The sequence below is a fragment of the Vulpes vulpes genome, chromosome 2 (genome assembly GCF_048418805.1).
Source record: "Vulpes vulpes isolate BD-2025 chromosome 2, VulVul3, whole genome shotgun sequence".
NCBI classification, from domain to species: Eukaryota; Metazoa; Chordata; class Mammalia; order Carnivora; family Canidae; genus Vulpes; species Vulpes vulpes.
In genome coordinates, this window is record NC_132781.1 from 161860905 (window position 1) to 161877113 (window position 16209).

At 48.9% G+C, this 16209-nt stretch overlaps 1 protein-coding gene across 10 annotated transcripts in view; it reads right to left on the reverse strand.

Moving 5' to 3' along the window:
- Nucleotides 1-16209, reverse strand: part of FHAD1 (forkhead associated phosphopeptide binding domain 1) — a 122992-nt gene that overhangs the window by 46704 nt on the left and 60079 nt on the right. For all 10 annotated transcript variants that reach the window (XM_072751135.1, XM_072751134.1, XM_072751132.1 and 7 more), the window contains 4 exons: nt 15557-15661; nt 8972-9055; nt 8112-8264; nt 6956-7151 (listed from right to left, as the gene is read on the reverse strand). In XM_072751135.1, coding sequence (XP_072607236.1) covers nt 6956-7151; nt 8112-8264; nt 8972-9055; nt 15557-15661 — 538 coding nt within the window. The remainder of the gene's footprint in view (nt 1-6955; nt 7152-8111; nt 8265-8971; nt 9056-15556; nt 15662-16209) is intronic.

The following is a 16209-nucleotide window of genomic DNA, read 5'->3' on the forward strand; positions in this document are numbered from 1 at the left end:
ACGTATTAAGTACCTGCTGTGTGCCAGGCACCGTGCCAGGAGGTTTACACGTGATAGTTTCTAATCCTTATAAACAACCCCGCAAGGAAATGTGTTTGCATCTGTAGGTGAGGCCACAGAAACTCAGCAAGGTCGAGCTGCAGAGCTGGCAAGTGGTAGGATCAGAATCCAGACCCGGGTCTGTCATTCTGTTTCGAGTGACTGGAGGCTTGTGAGTAAGGGCTGGAGTGGCAAATGTGAAGGGTGTATCAGGGGAGGTGCTCTGTGAGAACAGCGAGATGGCAGGGGTCGGGGGAGACGGCCTGGGTGATGTTGGCATGAGCTATAGGAGCACATGGATTTGGGTGGCTAGAGTGGGATGCAACATGTGACCCAGGAACCTAAGGGGAAGGATCAAAGCATGAGTAGGATGCAGAGAGGATTAGGGAGAGGAAGGACTCAAGGATGTTGAAGGGGGGCAGCCCCGGTGGCTCAGCGGTTTAGCGCCGCCTGCAGCCCAGGGCGTGATCCTGGAGACCCGGGATCGAGTCCCACGTCGGGCTTCCTGCATGGAGCCTGCTTCTCCCTCTGCCTGTGTCTCTGCCCCTCTCTCTCTCTCTCTCTCTGAATAAATAAATAAATAAATATTTTTTTTAAAAAAAGGATGTTGGAGGGGAAGAGGGGGTGTGTGGTCACCTGTCTGGGTTCCACCAGGAGCCGTAATCATAGTGGGATTTCTCTCTTCTCGAGAAGAAGAAGCAATTCTTCATTATATTTCTGGTTACAAAAGTTATATGTGTCTCTTACACAAACCCAAACATGACAGACATCCGTGACACGGGCGGTGTTCACTGCTCTCGCTCCCTGGCCGGCACACAGTAGGGCTGCAGCAAATAGCTGATGAGCCACCAAGTGAAAGCAAAGGTCCTACGCGATCCCACCACACTGGATAACGTTCCCCACACTTGCATGTCTTTTTCTTCAGATTTTTCTTTCGGCTGGATGCCGATTCTTCGAAATGGGAGCAACTATGCGTATTGTATCACAACTTCCTTTTTTCATTTCAAAATGCTGCATCTTTTGGATATCTGAGAAAGAGTGATTTTCTGTGCATGCAGGGAAGCCTTTTATTTGTAACAAAGTCTTGCAGAAATAGACACAAACAACTGACTTTGCAAGAAAAAAAAAAGTAGAGTCCTTTCTTTCCTTTATCAAAAGAAGCCGAGAAGCCAGGCAGGAGGAGTGGGGAATAACTTTCAAGGTCCCTCTTTAGACATTTCACGTGTTCCCAGCTGGACCACACAGCAAATCTTTCACCACTCAGGTCTTTAGTGGCAACATCAACCTTCTGGGTCCCTTAGGATGCTAGCCAACAACGCTTCAAATAGTTCCCCTCACATTACTTGACCTGCATTCCCCCGGAGGGTTTATTTCAGGATTTACGAACCTAGCTTGTTAGGTGTGCTTTACCTCTTAGGACAGTGATGGGAAAGGCAGGTGGTGATGGTAGTTAAGAGCAGGGGCTTGGAGGGCAGAGGGATCTGAACTGAATCCCAGCTGTACCATGTGGCTGTTGGGACACTTGGCCCATTGTCACGAATCTAGGAAGGAGGCCTGCGAAGGGCTCCTTTGGGTTCAACCCAACTGAGTGCTTGTGGCTGAGAAAATCCTGTTTGCTGCCAAATGAAAAAGGGGCAGAGGCTGCGGGTCAAGTTACCTTGGTGTAAATAAATCAAGCTGCACTGCCCGTGCGTGTACCTATCTGACCCACATTTAGGTCAAATTAGGTCAACAAGTACTTTGGGCTGGTGATAATGGCAGCTCCCATTTCTTGAGGCTTACGGTGGCCCCGGCTCCATGATCGGTGCATGCATCTTAGTGTTTAATCCTCACAACATCCCTGTGGGATCTTAGCCCCATTTTATGAACAGGTAAACGGGGGCACAGAGAAGTCAAGTAACCTGCTCCTACAACTAGTAAGTGCACAGTTGAGATTCAAACTTTGGCAGCTGGTCTCCAAAGCCCACGCTCAGAAGCATTCTGCTGTGTGACGCACATGGGCCTGCCTTGGGCATGGCTCATGGTGTGCATGGGAGAGGCGGCTCACCTTGGGGAGCGAGTGCTCTTAGCTCTCTCTCTGCTAAGTTGATGACAGAGTATGTCCTTTAGGAGTTGGGCACGTACCTGGTACCTCTCTGGATCTTCAGAAAGAGTGTGGGGTCCCAGAAAAACCACAGGCATTAGGATCACAATGACTCGTTTGACTCCTGACCTTACCAGGTACCAGTTGTATGACCTTGAGCAAATTTCTTAATGCATTGAGACTCAGTTTCCTTACCTGAAAAAGAAAGAAAATAATAGTACCTCGTTTATTCCGATATGGGAGGATAAAAGAGCAGAACGCACATAAAACATCTGACACAGTGATAAGTTGCCAGGAGGAGCTAAGTAAACCATGGTTCCTAAGCTTCTCTCATGAACTGGGAACACAGAAGGCCTTTAGGAGTGTTTGTGGTTGGCGCTGAATGACTGGGGACCCCCTGCTGGCCTCAGTGATGTGAAGTACTTTGCATCTCCTTGTCATGCTGGAGTACTCACAAAAGTAGTTTTTGAGCCAGTTTCTTCATTTCTAAAATGAGGATAATTGTACCTGCCTCACAGAGTTGTTGTGAGGATGAAGTGCGATAATGTATGGAAATGCTTGGAATAGCATCTAGAATAGAAATGCTCAGCAATGAATGACAACCACCATCGTCGCCATTAGCACCTTCACCATCATCCTCCCCCTCACCATTACCACCATCACCATGTGATCATCACCATGACTGTCATACTCGTCACCATTATCCTCTTACTACCATCATCATCATCCTCACCATCCCCATCCTCACCACCATCATCATCTTCATCACCACAATTCTCACCAACATCATAATCATCATCACACCATCATCACCACCACCACCACCACCACCATCATCACCATCATAGTCATATCACCATCATCATCCTCACTTATTCTCACTCCCACCATCCTCATCATCCTCACCATCTTCACCATCCTCACTACCATTACCATGGCTGCTGCCATCTGTGTGTGGACGGTTCTGTGCTAGGAATGAGGTACAGTAGTACCTAACACAGAGAATACAGGGAATTGTTTAACTCATTCCTTTCTTTTAGTCTTTTGGGACCTTGCCATAATACTGCTTGTACTGGAAGAGAAAATGCCTTTACTGTCAACCTCTGCCAGATGAATGAAGGATGAACCCTACTCATTGACCTTTCTGTTATAACTCTCCATGCTTTCTCTCTAACTTCTCAGAACCAAGTAGTTGTAATCACAGAATATGGTCTGTGTTTCCCCCATAGGCGTTCTGTAGAGCATTATTCCAAAAGATGTTAGATGTGAGCCAGGACAGCAAAAAAGGAGAAATGTGTTTTGGGAACACTGCATTCTTTTCCCCATTTTTCTAGATCCATAGCACATGTTGGCGTAGAAGGGACTCTGCACTTGAGATGGCAGGTTTGAGAAATGTTGCCTGAAATGATTTTCTGGAATTGCTGTCCTGACACTCAACTCTATAATTAATCCACATCGCTTTATAATAAAATATATGTCTAGATTTATGGACATAAGCTACAAGCACTAAAATGGTCTTGGACATGGGGAGGGGACGGCACACACATAACTTGGCCCCACTATTATTAGGATAGAGATGCTAGTTCCTTACTTCTTGAAGAACAGTTAGTACTGTGATCCATGTTTTACCTGATTTCATGTTTGCTCAGGACTGCCAAGATTACAACAGTACCACTGGGACTGGGAGCCATTGGGTGGTCAGGAGAAGACCAACTATCCTCTTCTCTGTGCTATATGTGAGGGGCAGGCATTATAGAAGTTAATCGTGTTTTTGCTTTTGCCTTCTTTTCAAAGAACTTTATACCACCTTTGGGACTACTTTGGAGACATCATGGCTGGGGATGTTGAATCATCAGAGTTGAAAATCACTCCTTTATTATTCTCATTTATTGCTCTAAGAATGTCAAATTCATGCGGCCTCTATGAAGGGTGACTTGGCAAGGCATAGCAATAATCTTCAAAATGTCAGAGTTCCTGAAGGTGTGGCCCTCAGCTCTCTTCCTCATATACTTTTTTACTGATACCATTCACACCTATGGCTTTATCCATCTATCCATCCATCCATCTACCCATCCATCCCACCATCTATCCATCCATCCACCCACCCATTCATCCCCTACTCATCTCCCATCCAATGATTCATCCATCTACCTATCAATCCATCCATTCATTCACCCATCCATCTATCCATCCATCCATCCATCCATCCATCCACTCATCCACCCATCCATCCTCCATTTATCTCCCATCCAACCATTCATCCATCTATCTATCAATCTGTCCATCCATCCATTCATCCACTCATCCACCCACAGTTATTAAGCACCCACTATGTGGCATATGCTTTTCTGGGTTCTAGAGATACACCATTAACATCTGTTTCCCAGACTAGACATACAAGGTGACGGCTGCATTCTTGGCACCTCATCTTGAATGTCTCACAAGCACTTCCTTCAAACCTGGTCTTCATGCAACGTTCCTTACTCTGGATTTTAGTGAAGAAGAATTGTCTGTTTTTTTACACAAGCCAGAAACCTGGAGGTCTCTAGAACCCTTTCTCTATGTCACTTCCCTTCCAATCGTATCCAATTCCACCACTGAGGCCTGTTGATTTACCTCTTAAATGCCTGAGAAACTTCTCCCCTTCTGTATCCTACCCCTGCCCTGGAGCCACCATCATCTCTTGTGACAGCCTTCTAGCTGGTTCCCTGGTGCTCCATGATGGCCATTTTCCAGTACATTTTCCACTCACAGTCAAGAGGATTATCTCCTAAAGCAAACCTGTCCATCAGTTCCCTGCTTAAAATCTTTCATTGGGTTCTCAATGCGCTTAGGATAAAGCAGAGCTTCTTATCAGAGCCCTACAAGCCCACATGGCACATCCCCTGCTGACCTTTCCTGCCAGCCCTGTCCCACCTCCCACCCCTATTTTTTTCAGTGCCTTGTGTTCTTCATGCTCCCATCCTAATACACATCTCTCTTCACCCAGAATTCTCTCCCCTCCCCTCTCCTCCCCTCTCCTCTGACAAATAACTCCTGTGTATCCTGAGGATGCCCTGCCCTCCCTAACCAGGTTAGAGTCCTGCACTTCTCCTTTGTAGCACTTGTCACCTTTAATGTTTTAGGTGTGAGTGATTTTCCAATTAATGCCCACCCTCCCCTCCCTAAGACCACAAGGTCTATGAGGGCAGCAATAGTGTTTATTTCCCCCTCAATATTTTATCATGACAAATTTCAAATGTACAGATAAAGCAAGAGGCTAAGCAAGACACCCATACACCCTCCACCTGGATTCCACCTGTTTCTGACCTCGCTACATCTCTGCCCTGCACAGAGCTGGTGTCTAGTAGGCATGCAATGAATTTGTTGAATTAAAGTGGTTTAACTCCCTCCACCTCTAAGGTGATAAATATAAGATGAATTGGTATATGTTCTGTACCATTCATTTCAGCATTAACTGTAAGTATGGGAAACTGGAAACAACTTAAATGCCCGTGACAAAAAAATTAAAAAAAAATAAATGTATAAGTAGTGCCTATTCTGTGCCAGATACTATTCTAAGTACTTCATATATACCGATGCATTCTAATCCTCCCGACAACCTCAAGGGGTAGGTACTCCTTATTATCCTCATTTTACGGGTAAGGAAACTGAGGCAGAGAGAGAGTAAGAATCATACATCTATTTCCATGGGAAAATGCTGTGGAAGTTATGCCCGAAATAAACAGTAGTGACAACATCACCTGCTGGCAAAGGATGAGGAGCAAGAGGAACTCTCACGCATTGCTGGTGGGAATGCAAAATGGTGCAGGCTCTTTGGAGGACAGTTTGGTGGTTTCTTTTAAAACCATGCATGCCCTTACTACATGATCTAGCAATCCTACTCCCTGGTATTTACCCAAAGGAGTTGAAAACTTATATCCACACAAAAATCTGCACACAGATGGTGATGATGGCTTTACTCATAATTGCCAAAACTTGGAAGCTACCAGGATGTCCTTCCACCAGGTGGATGGATAGATAAACTATGGTCCGTCCAGACAACTAGTCAGTGCTAAAAAGAAGTGAGTTATCAAGTCATGAAAAGACATGAGAGGGAACTTAAATGCATGTTACTAAGTGAAAGAAGCCAATCTGGAGAGTTGTAGGATTCCAGTTGCATGACGTTCTGGAAGAGGCAAAACCATAGAGGCAGTAGAGAGGTCAGCGGCTGGGGGAGCTGGAGGTTGGGGGAGGGATGAATAGATAGCAAGCGGAGGATTTTTAGGGCAATGAAACTATCCTGTGTGATACTATAATGGTGGATCCAGGTCGTGACACCTTTGTCCAAACCCACAGAGTGTGCAACGCCGAGAGTGAGCCCCGATGTGAAGCATGGTCTCTGGGAATGATGCATCCCTGTAGATTCACCAACTATAACACACTTACCACTCTGGTCGGGGGGTGCTGATAATGGGGGGGGATTGGGCATATGGGGGGCAGGGGGCACACGGGAAGTCTCTGTACAGTACTTTCCTTTCAGTTTTTCTGTGAACCTAAAACTGCTCTAAAAACAGTCTAATAGATACATAATGGTAGTCGCTTCTGAGAGAGAGGATTTAGCATAATCCCGACTTAATTTTCCTTTTGCTTGTGTCACGTCTCATTTTCCTTCAGTAATCATGTCTCACTTTTTTTTTTCCTCCCCCAAGGAAAAAATCACTTCTCAAAGTCTGGAGAAGGGCCACTTGGCCACATAGCTAAGAAGCCTTCCTCAACAGATGTCCCATCATGATAAGATTCAACGCGACATTTTAGAGTCATGCAACTACGTGAGAAAAAAGTGCCATTAACCTGTGTCAGAGCTGGAGAGCTGGATGCCCACGTCCCGGAGGAGACGCTCCGTTTCCTCCAGCCAGGACAGTGACAGGCACAGGATGTCCAGCGCCACCTTCTGGAGCCCTGAAACAGGTGGGCTCACCTGAAGGTTCTGAAGCAGGTCCACCTCCTTCCTCAGGTCCTTGCTACCGCAAGACTTTTTCATGCAGGCCTGGAAAGACACGAGATCAAGAGGAGCCCAGACGCTGGGCCCAGAAGCAGCAGCGCTCTTGACTTGGCCATGAGACAGGCAGCGCCGCATGTTGGCCGCACTCGGACGGCTCAGTTTCATTTACCTCCCCCCCAGCCCGCCTGCTCCCCGTTTTGGCAGCTTTTGCTTTTTTGGCACTCTAGTGTAGCCTTTGGTGGTCGAAGAGACCCCACTTTTAGGTATCTGCAATTCCAAAGCCAAACTGCCAAGGACAATTGGCTGAAAGGAGAACCAAATCTGGCTACTTCTGTTCATCAAAATTCCTGTTGAGATCAACACATCAGCTGGTCAGAAAGCGGGGTTTCCTGATTTGAAGGAGTGTTGACAAGCCAGCGTTTGCACAAGCTCCCCAAATAGTAGCTGCTTATTTCTAGAGAAAGCAGAAGCAGCTGCCTGCTTGGGGAGGCTCCATTCTGGTGTGGGAGCTGTGGGGTTCAGGCAGACTTCTGGGCCCGTCTCCTCTGGAGTCAGAAGCAAAAGAGGCAAAAAAACCCCAACAACAACAACAACAACAACAAAACAAAAACAAAAAAACCACCCAAAAAAACAAAAACCCCAAAGAGCCCCAAACAATAGCCTTTCCACTGCTGGGCCAGAAAATAATGCAAATAAAGAGCAGGGATGTTCCTCTGAAAATAACAGGGGACTTATTTATTATTGATTTGTTTTTTTGCTGGGGCCCGGGGCCTCCCCAGGTCAGTAGCAGGGGTGCATCATGCATCTTTTCCGTGGCCGCACCAAGTTCACCTGGGAGGCATTTTTTGAGGCTCTTTGTTTTCTGCTCCCAAACAGATTTCTCCAGGAGAAAAGGATGAAAAAGGAGCAGAACATTTCTGCCCAACCTGCTCCACAAACGCTGGGGAAATTTCCCAAACAAGCAGCACAAGAATGAGATTTGTAAAAAGCCGAGGAAGAGGGCACCTGGCAGTTGTCTAGAGATGTCTTCAGCTTCTGGATGTTCTCTGTGATTTCCTCCTGTTTAGAATTGCTGAGCTGAGTCTCCTTCTGCAGGGTCCATCTTTTCTGCTGAAAGTTGATGTTGTCCTCAGTGACCTGGGTGATCTTCTCTATTAGCTGGTGAGAAAAAGGAAAGAGAGATTTGCACACCAGGGTGGCTCTGGGAAGGGACCAGGAGCGTGAGTTCAAGCTCCCGGGTTCTGCAGGTGAACGGGGAGGCCCTGACGTGTCTTGGTGACGGCTCTGGAGGAGGACATCGGTCCTGTCCCTGGGACATGTCTCCCAGGGTCTGAGATGGCTTTTCAGAGCCAAAGGTCTGTAATGTCATGAGTTTGCTCTGGATTCTCCTGCATCGTGATTTGTCACGCGGACCCAGATGCTGTGGACTCATAGGTAGAAAGAAGGTCAGTGTCCACAGCTGACAAGAGCAGCCCATGGTGTGTTTTCTTACACATGCATGGAACAGAGGGTTAGAAAGAAAATCAGAAGAATGACAAAATCAGAAGGAAGAAGTGAGAACGCAGCGTCTGGGGACAGGCGGCCCCACTCCCCCCTACTTCTAAGGTGCCAGCGAGGGGGTAAATGTGTGTGTCTGGCGACCAGAAATAGGCCTGAGTGGTTTAATTTGATTTTCACAGAAACATTTCAAGGGAATTTAACTGGCTTTTACTTTAAAAGCCAGGAAATCCCATAAAATCAAAACAAATCTTTATGGTGTAGCAACAGTGTGAAAAATATGTACCACCAACAAAACACAGGCGCATATGCTCCCAGTGTCTGGAGGCCCAGGTCCCCGAGGGAGGAAGGGAGGAAGCAAGAAAAACCTGTTGATCGGTGACGGGCTTGTCCAGGAACGGCTTCACTCGTCCGTAGGTGGCCTTGATGACTTGACTTCTGAAATGCTCCAGCTACACACAAAGGGAAGGCGACAAAAAAAAAAAAGGGGGGTGAAGGCGACAGTCAGTGGGGGCAGCCGGGGCTGGGGTGGCTGGCAGTGCCAGGGACCAGGAGGTAGGGGGCCGCGGCCTCCAATGGTCAGTACGGCTCGCGGGCGTCTTGAGCTCTTCCTGGAAGGGGCCGGCAGCCGAGAACACAACAGCAGGTTCTAATTACCTTTCAGGTCTGCCCGCCGAACCCGACGGGCACCCGTGGTCGGCGCACACGCCGCTCGCACCCTCAGACGAGCCACTTGCTGCCAATTATCCAGTGGGAAGTCTGGGGCCGGGAGCGCTCTTCCGTAATTGGGAAGTCGGCCCCAGACTGTGAGATAAACATTGAGGCTGTCAGCCCAAGTAAATGGTGTCATCAGCTCGGGTGTCTGGCGAGAGGACAGTGTGCTCCCGTCTGCCAGCCTGGGCCTCCGACCATACGTGTCCTGAACGCTGTGTCGGTGGCCTTTGGGTCCCCAGAGCCTGGTTCAGAGCCGGGCAGAGGAGGCGCTCGGTACGTATTCATCGATGCTCATATGCGGGCATCTGCCAGCCCTGGGCACCCCACTTTGGTTCAGCCAGCTTTTCCTGGGTGCCTGCTTGGTGCCAGTGTTTTCAGATTACAGTCGACGAGATGGCGCGGTTGGATTAGGCCAGGGCACACGGAGGCACGGCTCTAAGGTGCCCAGTGCCCGCAGCAGGGATGGGCCGGGAAGCCCAGCTTGCTCTGAGAATTTACCAACGTGGCCTGGGTTTTTGGTTTACTGACAAAACATGGTCATGGACTCTGAAACAGAGCCCTGAACATACAAAAACAAACAAACAACAACAACAAAAACAAAAATAAAATAAAATAAAATAAAACAAAATAAAATAAAATAAAATAAAACAGAGCCCTGAAGGGATCATAGGTGCCACCAAATCAACTCAAAAGTCAAAGGGTCCGGGCAGCCCCGGTGGCTCAGCAGTTTAGCGCCACCTTCAGCCCAGGGTGTGATCCTGGAGACCCGGGATCAAGTCCCACGTCTGGCTCCCTGCATGGAGCCTGCTTCTCCCTCTGCCTGTGTCTCTGCCTCTCTTGCTCTCTTTCTCTCTCTCTTATGAATAAATAAAATAAAATAAAAAGTCAAAGGGTCCTAACATGCAGGGTTTACTTGCTACCGCGCAGTTCTGGGAACCTAAGAGTGGAATGGTGAGCTCCTAAGGACACCCCTGCAATCAGCCTGCTCAAAGCAGACAGGGGCAAGGGTGGGGGGGGGCTGAGGCACTCCAGGCCATCCTCTGGATCCATGGCCAAGGGGAGGGGTCCCAACGAGCCCAGGAAGAGATCACACAGAGAGTGCCCTGTGAATGACGGCCCCACATCCCCCCGGAGGCCTCCCACAGCACTGCTCAGGGGGGGAGGGGACAGGTCCTCCTGGCTCATGGCTCAGTCCTGGAGCCACTTGCCTGGCGAGGGGCAGAGTCTCAGGCAGGGAGCAGGGCCCTGGAAATAAGGGGGTGGGATGGGGAAGTAGCAGAGATGGGGCCCACCCTCTGTCTCTTGGGTCATACCCGGAGGAATCTCAGTGTCTTGCGGGGGGGGGGGGGTTCCTCCCGGGAGACTTCTCTCCTAAACTCCACTGTAACCTGGATGCTGGGACTTGGGCAAGTGACACAGATCATGCCTTCAATCAAGGGTGTGTTGGGGGCTGCAGGGCACAGAAAGGGGACGGGCTGGTCTGGGTGCACAGACCTTTCTGAGAATCCAGTGAGCAACCTGGTGGGCCCCCCTTCCCAGGAGAACAGAAGCACAGACATATATACACAGAGAATGTTCTTGGGCCCCCTGGAGCCATGGCTGCCAGGAGGGGTCCCCCAGGAGAAGTCCAAGGCAGGCTGCTCTGGAGCCATATCCTGGAGGGTCAGGGCCTCTACCCTGGCGTCCAGTTGGCTTTCCCTCGGCCTTTGGCGAAGTCTTGTTGGCACGTCCTGGCCCTCACATCCATGCCGCACACCAGAGGAAGGGCCACTGGGCCATCTGGGGCCAGAGCGTTAGGGCAGTGGCATGCCCAGGCCAGCCTGTCGGAGCCTGCCCACCGGCCTGCCCAGACTCTTCCCCATCTAGCGAGCACTTTGACATCTGGCTTCCCCTTACTTTCTTTCCTTAAGGACACTGACTGTGACATCTGCCGGCAGACAGGGGATGCAAGATCACAGTAAATGTCAGGACAAAAAAGTGTGAGGGAGAAAGTCCCAGAAACACCATGGGGTCAAGAGGCTCAGACTCTTCCCAGGAGGGAATTGCACAGCGGCGGGTTCACCGCGTGGAGCGGGATTGGGCTGTTGGTGTGGGCAGCTTCCCGGGGTGCAGGAGCCACACGCGGCTTCTCGGCTGGGGTCGAATCCAACCACGGCCACCGTCCTCCTGACTCATCCCCACCAGCTGGGGAGCAGAAAACCCAGGGGCGCATGGGCCACCGAGGGGGGCTCTGGAGCTCGCCTACCTGACCTACTGCCCTTTCCAAATTGACTTTAATGAGGGTCTCTCTGTTTCCCATTTCTTGTAGCTGGAGCAATTTCTTTCTGGAATCCTCCTGAAGCTTCTCTTCAACCTGAAAGGACGATGAAAGCATGTGCTTGCTGCTAATGTGATCATAATGCCCTCTGGGGAGCTTCCTGGAGGAGGTCTGATGGCCATGGGGGTCCTGGGGCGGGGGCAGGGGTCATGGGTGAGCGAGTGCAGGGTGGAGGCGGGCTCGCAGGAGTCGCCCCGGGGTGGGATGGAAAGGACCCCTGCGGGTCCCCAGCAAGCCACATGACCGGGGATGGGTCCTCCTCTGCCTAGCGGGGATGGTGATCCTAGTGCTCCTCCCAGGGTGAGTGCGGGGATTCAGTGTTTCGAGCGGGGCTGGCACTTCTGGAAAGCTCTGTGCATACATCGGGCGCTGCGCTCTGCAAACGGGGCCGGGAATGTGCACCGGGCGCCGTGCTCTAGCGCCGCGGGGAACTGGCCCACGCTGGGTACCTGGTAGATGCTATTACTTGGCCTTATCATCGTGCCCGTTTGGCATCACCGCTTCCAGCCCGCTCGCCAGCGGAAGCCGCGCCGGGGCTTGCCAAGCAAAGTCAAAATTTAGGAATCGCAGCCCGTGGGAAGCGGGGCGACTGGCCGGGTCATTGTCCCGGGCGGGAGAGGGCGAGGCGGGCGAGCTTGCCGGGCTGGACGCCGCCCTCTGCCGGCCGCCACGGGCCCCGCAGCCCGGCTGCTCCCCTGGGGACCCTGCCGTTTTGGAAGCACCTGCAGAGCCCAGGGCTCTGGGGTTCTCCGGAGAGGAAGCAAACTCCCCTAGATAAGCGTGAGGATTTTGTGCTGCAACGACTTTGCGAGCTGTTTCTTAGGGGGCTGAAGGGGGGGGTCACAGAAGTAATAAAAGACCCAGAAGAGCCCCGGAGCTTTCTTCCGAGCAGCGTGGGGCAGCCCCGGAGCCTCTGGGTAGCGCCGGGCCGTTGGCAAAGCCATCTACGCTCCCTGGGCCTCAGCTTCCTCCGCAAACATCCCCTCACGTCTAAACACGCCCTGACTTCTACTTCAGCAGACTCCCTCATACGCCGGGAAGGCCAAGTCCAGCCTGGACTCTGCCTTTAGCGGGGCTCCCCACCTAAGGATCTGCCCCACCTTCCCTGCCCCAGCCCTTGGGGTCATCGTTCGCTGCCGCCCTGCTCCATCTCTCACGCCAAGCCATCTCCAAGCCTGTGGCTCGGGCCCCTGTCACATCCAGTCCACGTCTCCATCCCTACCCTGGTGAGCACCCCTGCCAGGCACCGAGGGCCTCTGGCCTATGTAAGTGGCTCCTCCCTCTGGTTTACTTCCTCCCAACACATTCTTTATGCTGTGAGAGTTGCCAGGCTGTGGAGCAGCTGGGTCCGACACAACTTTCCACATTGACAGAAATGCTCCCTGTCTGTGCTGACTAGTAGCCACCAGCCACCTCGGGCTGTCAAGCACTGGCAATGTGGCTGGTGTGACTGGGGAACTCAGTTTGGAGTTTTACCCAATCTTGGTTAATTTCAGCGTGAAGAGTCGCATGTGGCTCGTGGCTGCGCCACAGTGACGGGAGCCACACAAACCTGGTTTCCAGTCTTTGCTTCGTTACCTACTGACAGTGTGGCTGTGGGCTGGTTACCTTACTAGTGACTAGGAGCCTTGATTCCCTCATCTGTAAAACGGAGAGCATAGATCGGTGAAAGAGATGAACTGCTTGGCATAGTGCCCAGTACATGGGAAATTTTAGCTATTATCTTCACTGTAACCATTGATCACAAGTCATCATACCAGTTCTCTGTTCAAAAGCCTTCAGCAGCAACCTGCTGCCTGTGTGGTAGGTCACCCGAGTGCCACACTAACGCCAAACACCCAACCAAGGATGCAAGAAGCCCATACGAACGCCAAACAGGTAAATAAAAATGAGTCCACACTGAAATAAATCATAATAAATCTGCTAAAAATTAAGAGAAAACAAAATCTTCAGAGTGGCCAGGGAAAATAGATTACCCAAAGGCAAACAGTTAGGCTTGTAAATGACGTCTAAGCAGAAACAACAGCGTCCGAGAGTCAATGGAATGATGGACCTGATGTTACCTGTAATGCGCTAGAAGAATGTCAACGTCAATGCAGAATTCAACACTCAGTCGAAATGTGTTTTAAGAATGAAGGTTAAATATTCATTTCCAAAGATGCGTGTGCCCAAATCTGAGAGACTTTGTCATCAGCGTAGCCATGCTGAAGGAAAACACTAAAGGGTGTTCTTTGGATGGAAGAACAATGATCCCAAATGGATGATCAGAGATGCAGAAAAGAAAGCAAGAAAGGTAACGTATGGACATGAATATTGACTATAGAGAAATAGTGACTAGATCTTCTGGGGTTTACAAATAGGGAATAGTTGATGAGGCACATGGGTGGTTCAGCTGGTTAAGTGTCTGACTCTTGGTCTTGGTTCTGGCCCCAACCTGAGGGTCATGAGTTCGGGTCCTGTATTGGGCTCCACACTGGGCATGAAGCCTACTTAAAAATAAAATAAATAAAATAAATAAAATAAAATATCATTTAGAAAAATGACAACAGTGGCACACAAAGCTGGAGGGGGTGAGTGAAGTTAGTGTTCCACAGTCATTTCCTTACCAAGGAGAAGGGCATAATTATCAACTAATGTTGGATCTTGGTAAGTCAAGAATGCAGATTATAGCCATTAGGTTGACCATGAGAAGAAGAGTTAAAGAATGACAAACTCAATTACTATTGGATTTGGTAAGTCAAGACTGAATGCTGTTGTCTTGCTATTACTAAGAGAGTAGTAAAAGAGGAAGGCATTTCCAAGCTAATAGAGAAGATGGAAACATAAACCACTAACTCAAAAGAGGGCATGAAAGGAAGAAAAGGGAGCACCACACAGTTTGTACACTGAGCAGGAAGGTAGATTTAAATCCCGACAAACCAGCAACCACATTATATGTAAATGCACCAAGAGACAAAGACTGTTAAAGTAGATTTTATAAAGATGATACGCTAGTTAGAAGAGAGATGTGCCTAAAACTTAAAACAAAGACTGACAGAAAGAGTAGGAACAAGATATGCTATGAAAATATCAGTATTTTTTTCTTTTCAAAAGAAAAGCAGTAGGGCTTCTAGCTATATATATATATATATACATATATTATGACATTTTATTTATTTGAGAGAGAGAGAGAGAAGCAGAGAGAGAGGGAGAAGGTCAAGTAGATTCTGCACTGAGCATAGAGCCTGATCTGGGGCTTGATCCCAGGACCCTGAGATCATGACCTGAGCCAAAACCAAGAGTTAGATGCCAGCTGAGTCACCCAGGCATCCCACTGCTAAAGTTGCATTAATGACAAAATAGACGTTAAGGGGAAAAATCTATTAGAGATGAAGAGGGACATTTTATGATGATCAAAGGTTTTTTTTTTCTCCAATGAGAAGTATTAAAATTCTAAATTTATAGGCACTTAGTAACACGGCCTCAAAATATACAAAGCAAAAGTTGTCAATACTGAAAGTAGCAATACACAAATCCACAATCATGAGATTTTAAAAAATATGCCTCTTCAATGACTGCTAGGCCACATGGCCAAAAATATCCATAAGAGCATTTAAGTTTGAGCAACAGCATTAGCAAACTTGATTTAATGGATCAGTTCTCTTCTGGATAAATTTTACAAATAAGAGTTGAAGTCAGGCTAGACTTGTGGTTACACACAGGAGCATGGAGTCAGATAGACGTGGGTCCAAGTTCTGAGAAGTACAGCTACTTTATCTGCGTGAACTTGGCTAACATCGTGTACCTCTGTGAGCCTCAGTTTCTCAACCATAAAGTGGGGTTAATACCGGTATTGACCACGCGGAGTTATTGGGAGATTGAGATGATACGTGCAGAAGGCCTGGCCCAGAGCGGTCACTGGGCCACCCTGTCCTTGCCTTACCTTGCTTTTTTCTCGCAGTGTCTTAGAGATCATGTTCTGTTCAGTACAACTCTTTTTCAGCTCCTCCCTGAGCTTCTTCATTTCTTTCTCCATGTCTTGGATTTGCTGAAAGAGTTTCAAGAACAGGAAGTCAACTTCCCTGATGGGAAGTGGGAGTTGCCTTCTGGGCTGAAAAATCCTGAGCCTCTGTAGTTCATTTCATTGGGTTCATTAAGGCAGAAACCTAGTCTGGTATTAGCTTAATTGCTTCCCTTGGGGGAAAATTCTACATCTGTGGGGCAAAGTAGATGTTTTTTCAATTGATGGTTGGGAAATTGGGTAAAGGGAAATGATTAGTTTCTTTTGAAAATCAGCATGGACCCTGGATTAAACAGTACAAGATATTCATCAACTCATTAGAAGCTCTTCTCCTAGGGTATATTTTTGAGATCAATCTGAATCAGGGCTGCTTGGATGCCACAATGGACATAGTCTGGAAGGACAGAATAATGAAATTTTTCTTTTTTTCCCATTTTGAGGCAGAGAATAGCAATGTTCCTGGCACAGAGAACAGGATGTCTCTTCCTCGTGTCTAAGGCGCTGTACTTCCTAATGAATGGGGACGTGGGCCTGGTGCCGTGGAAGAGGACTTGACTGGCACAGGGAATTAATGT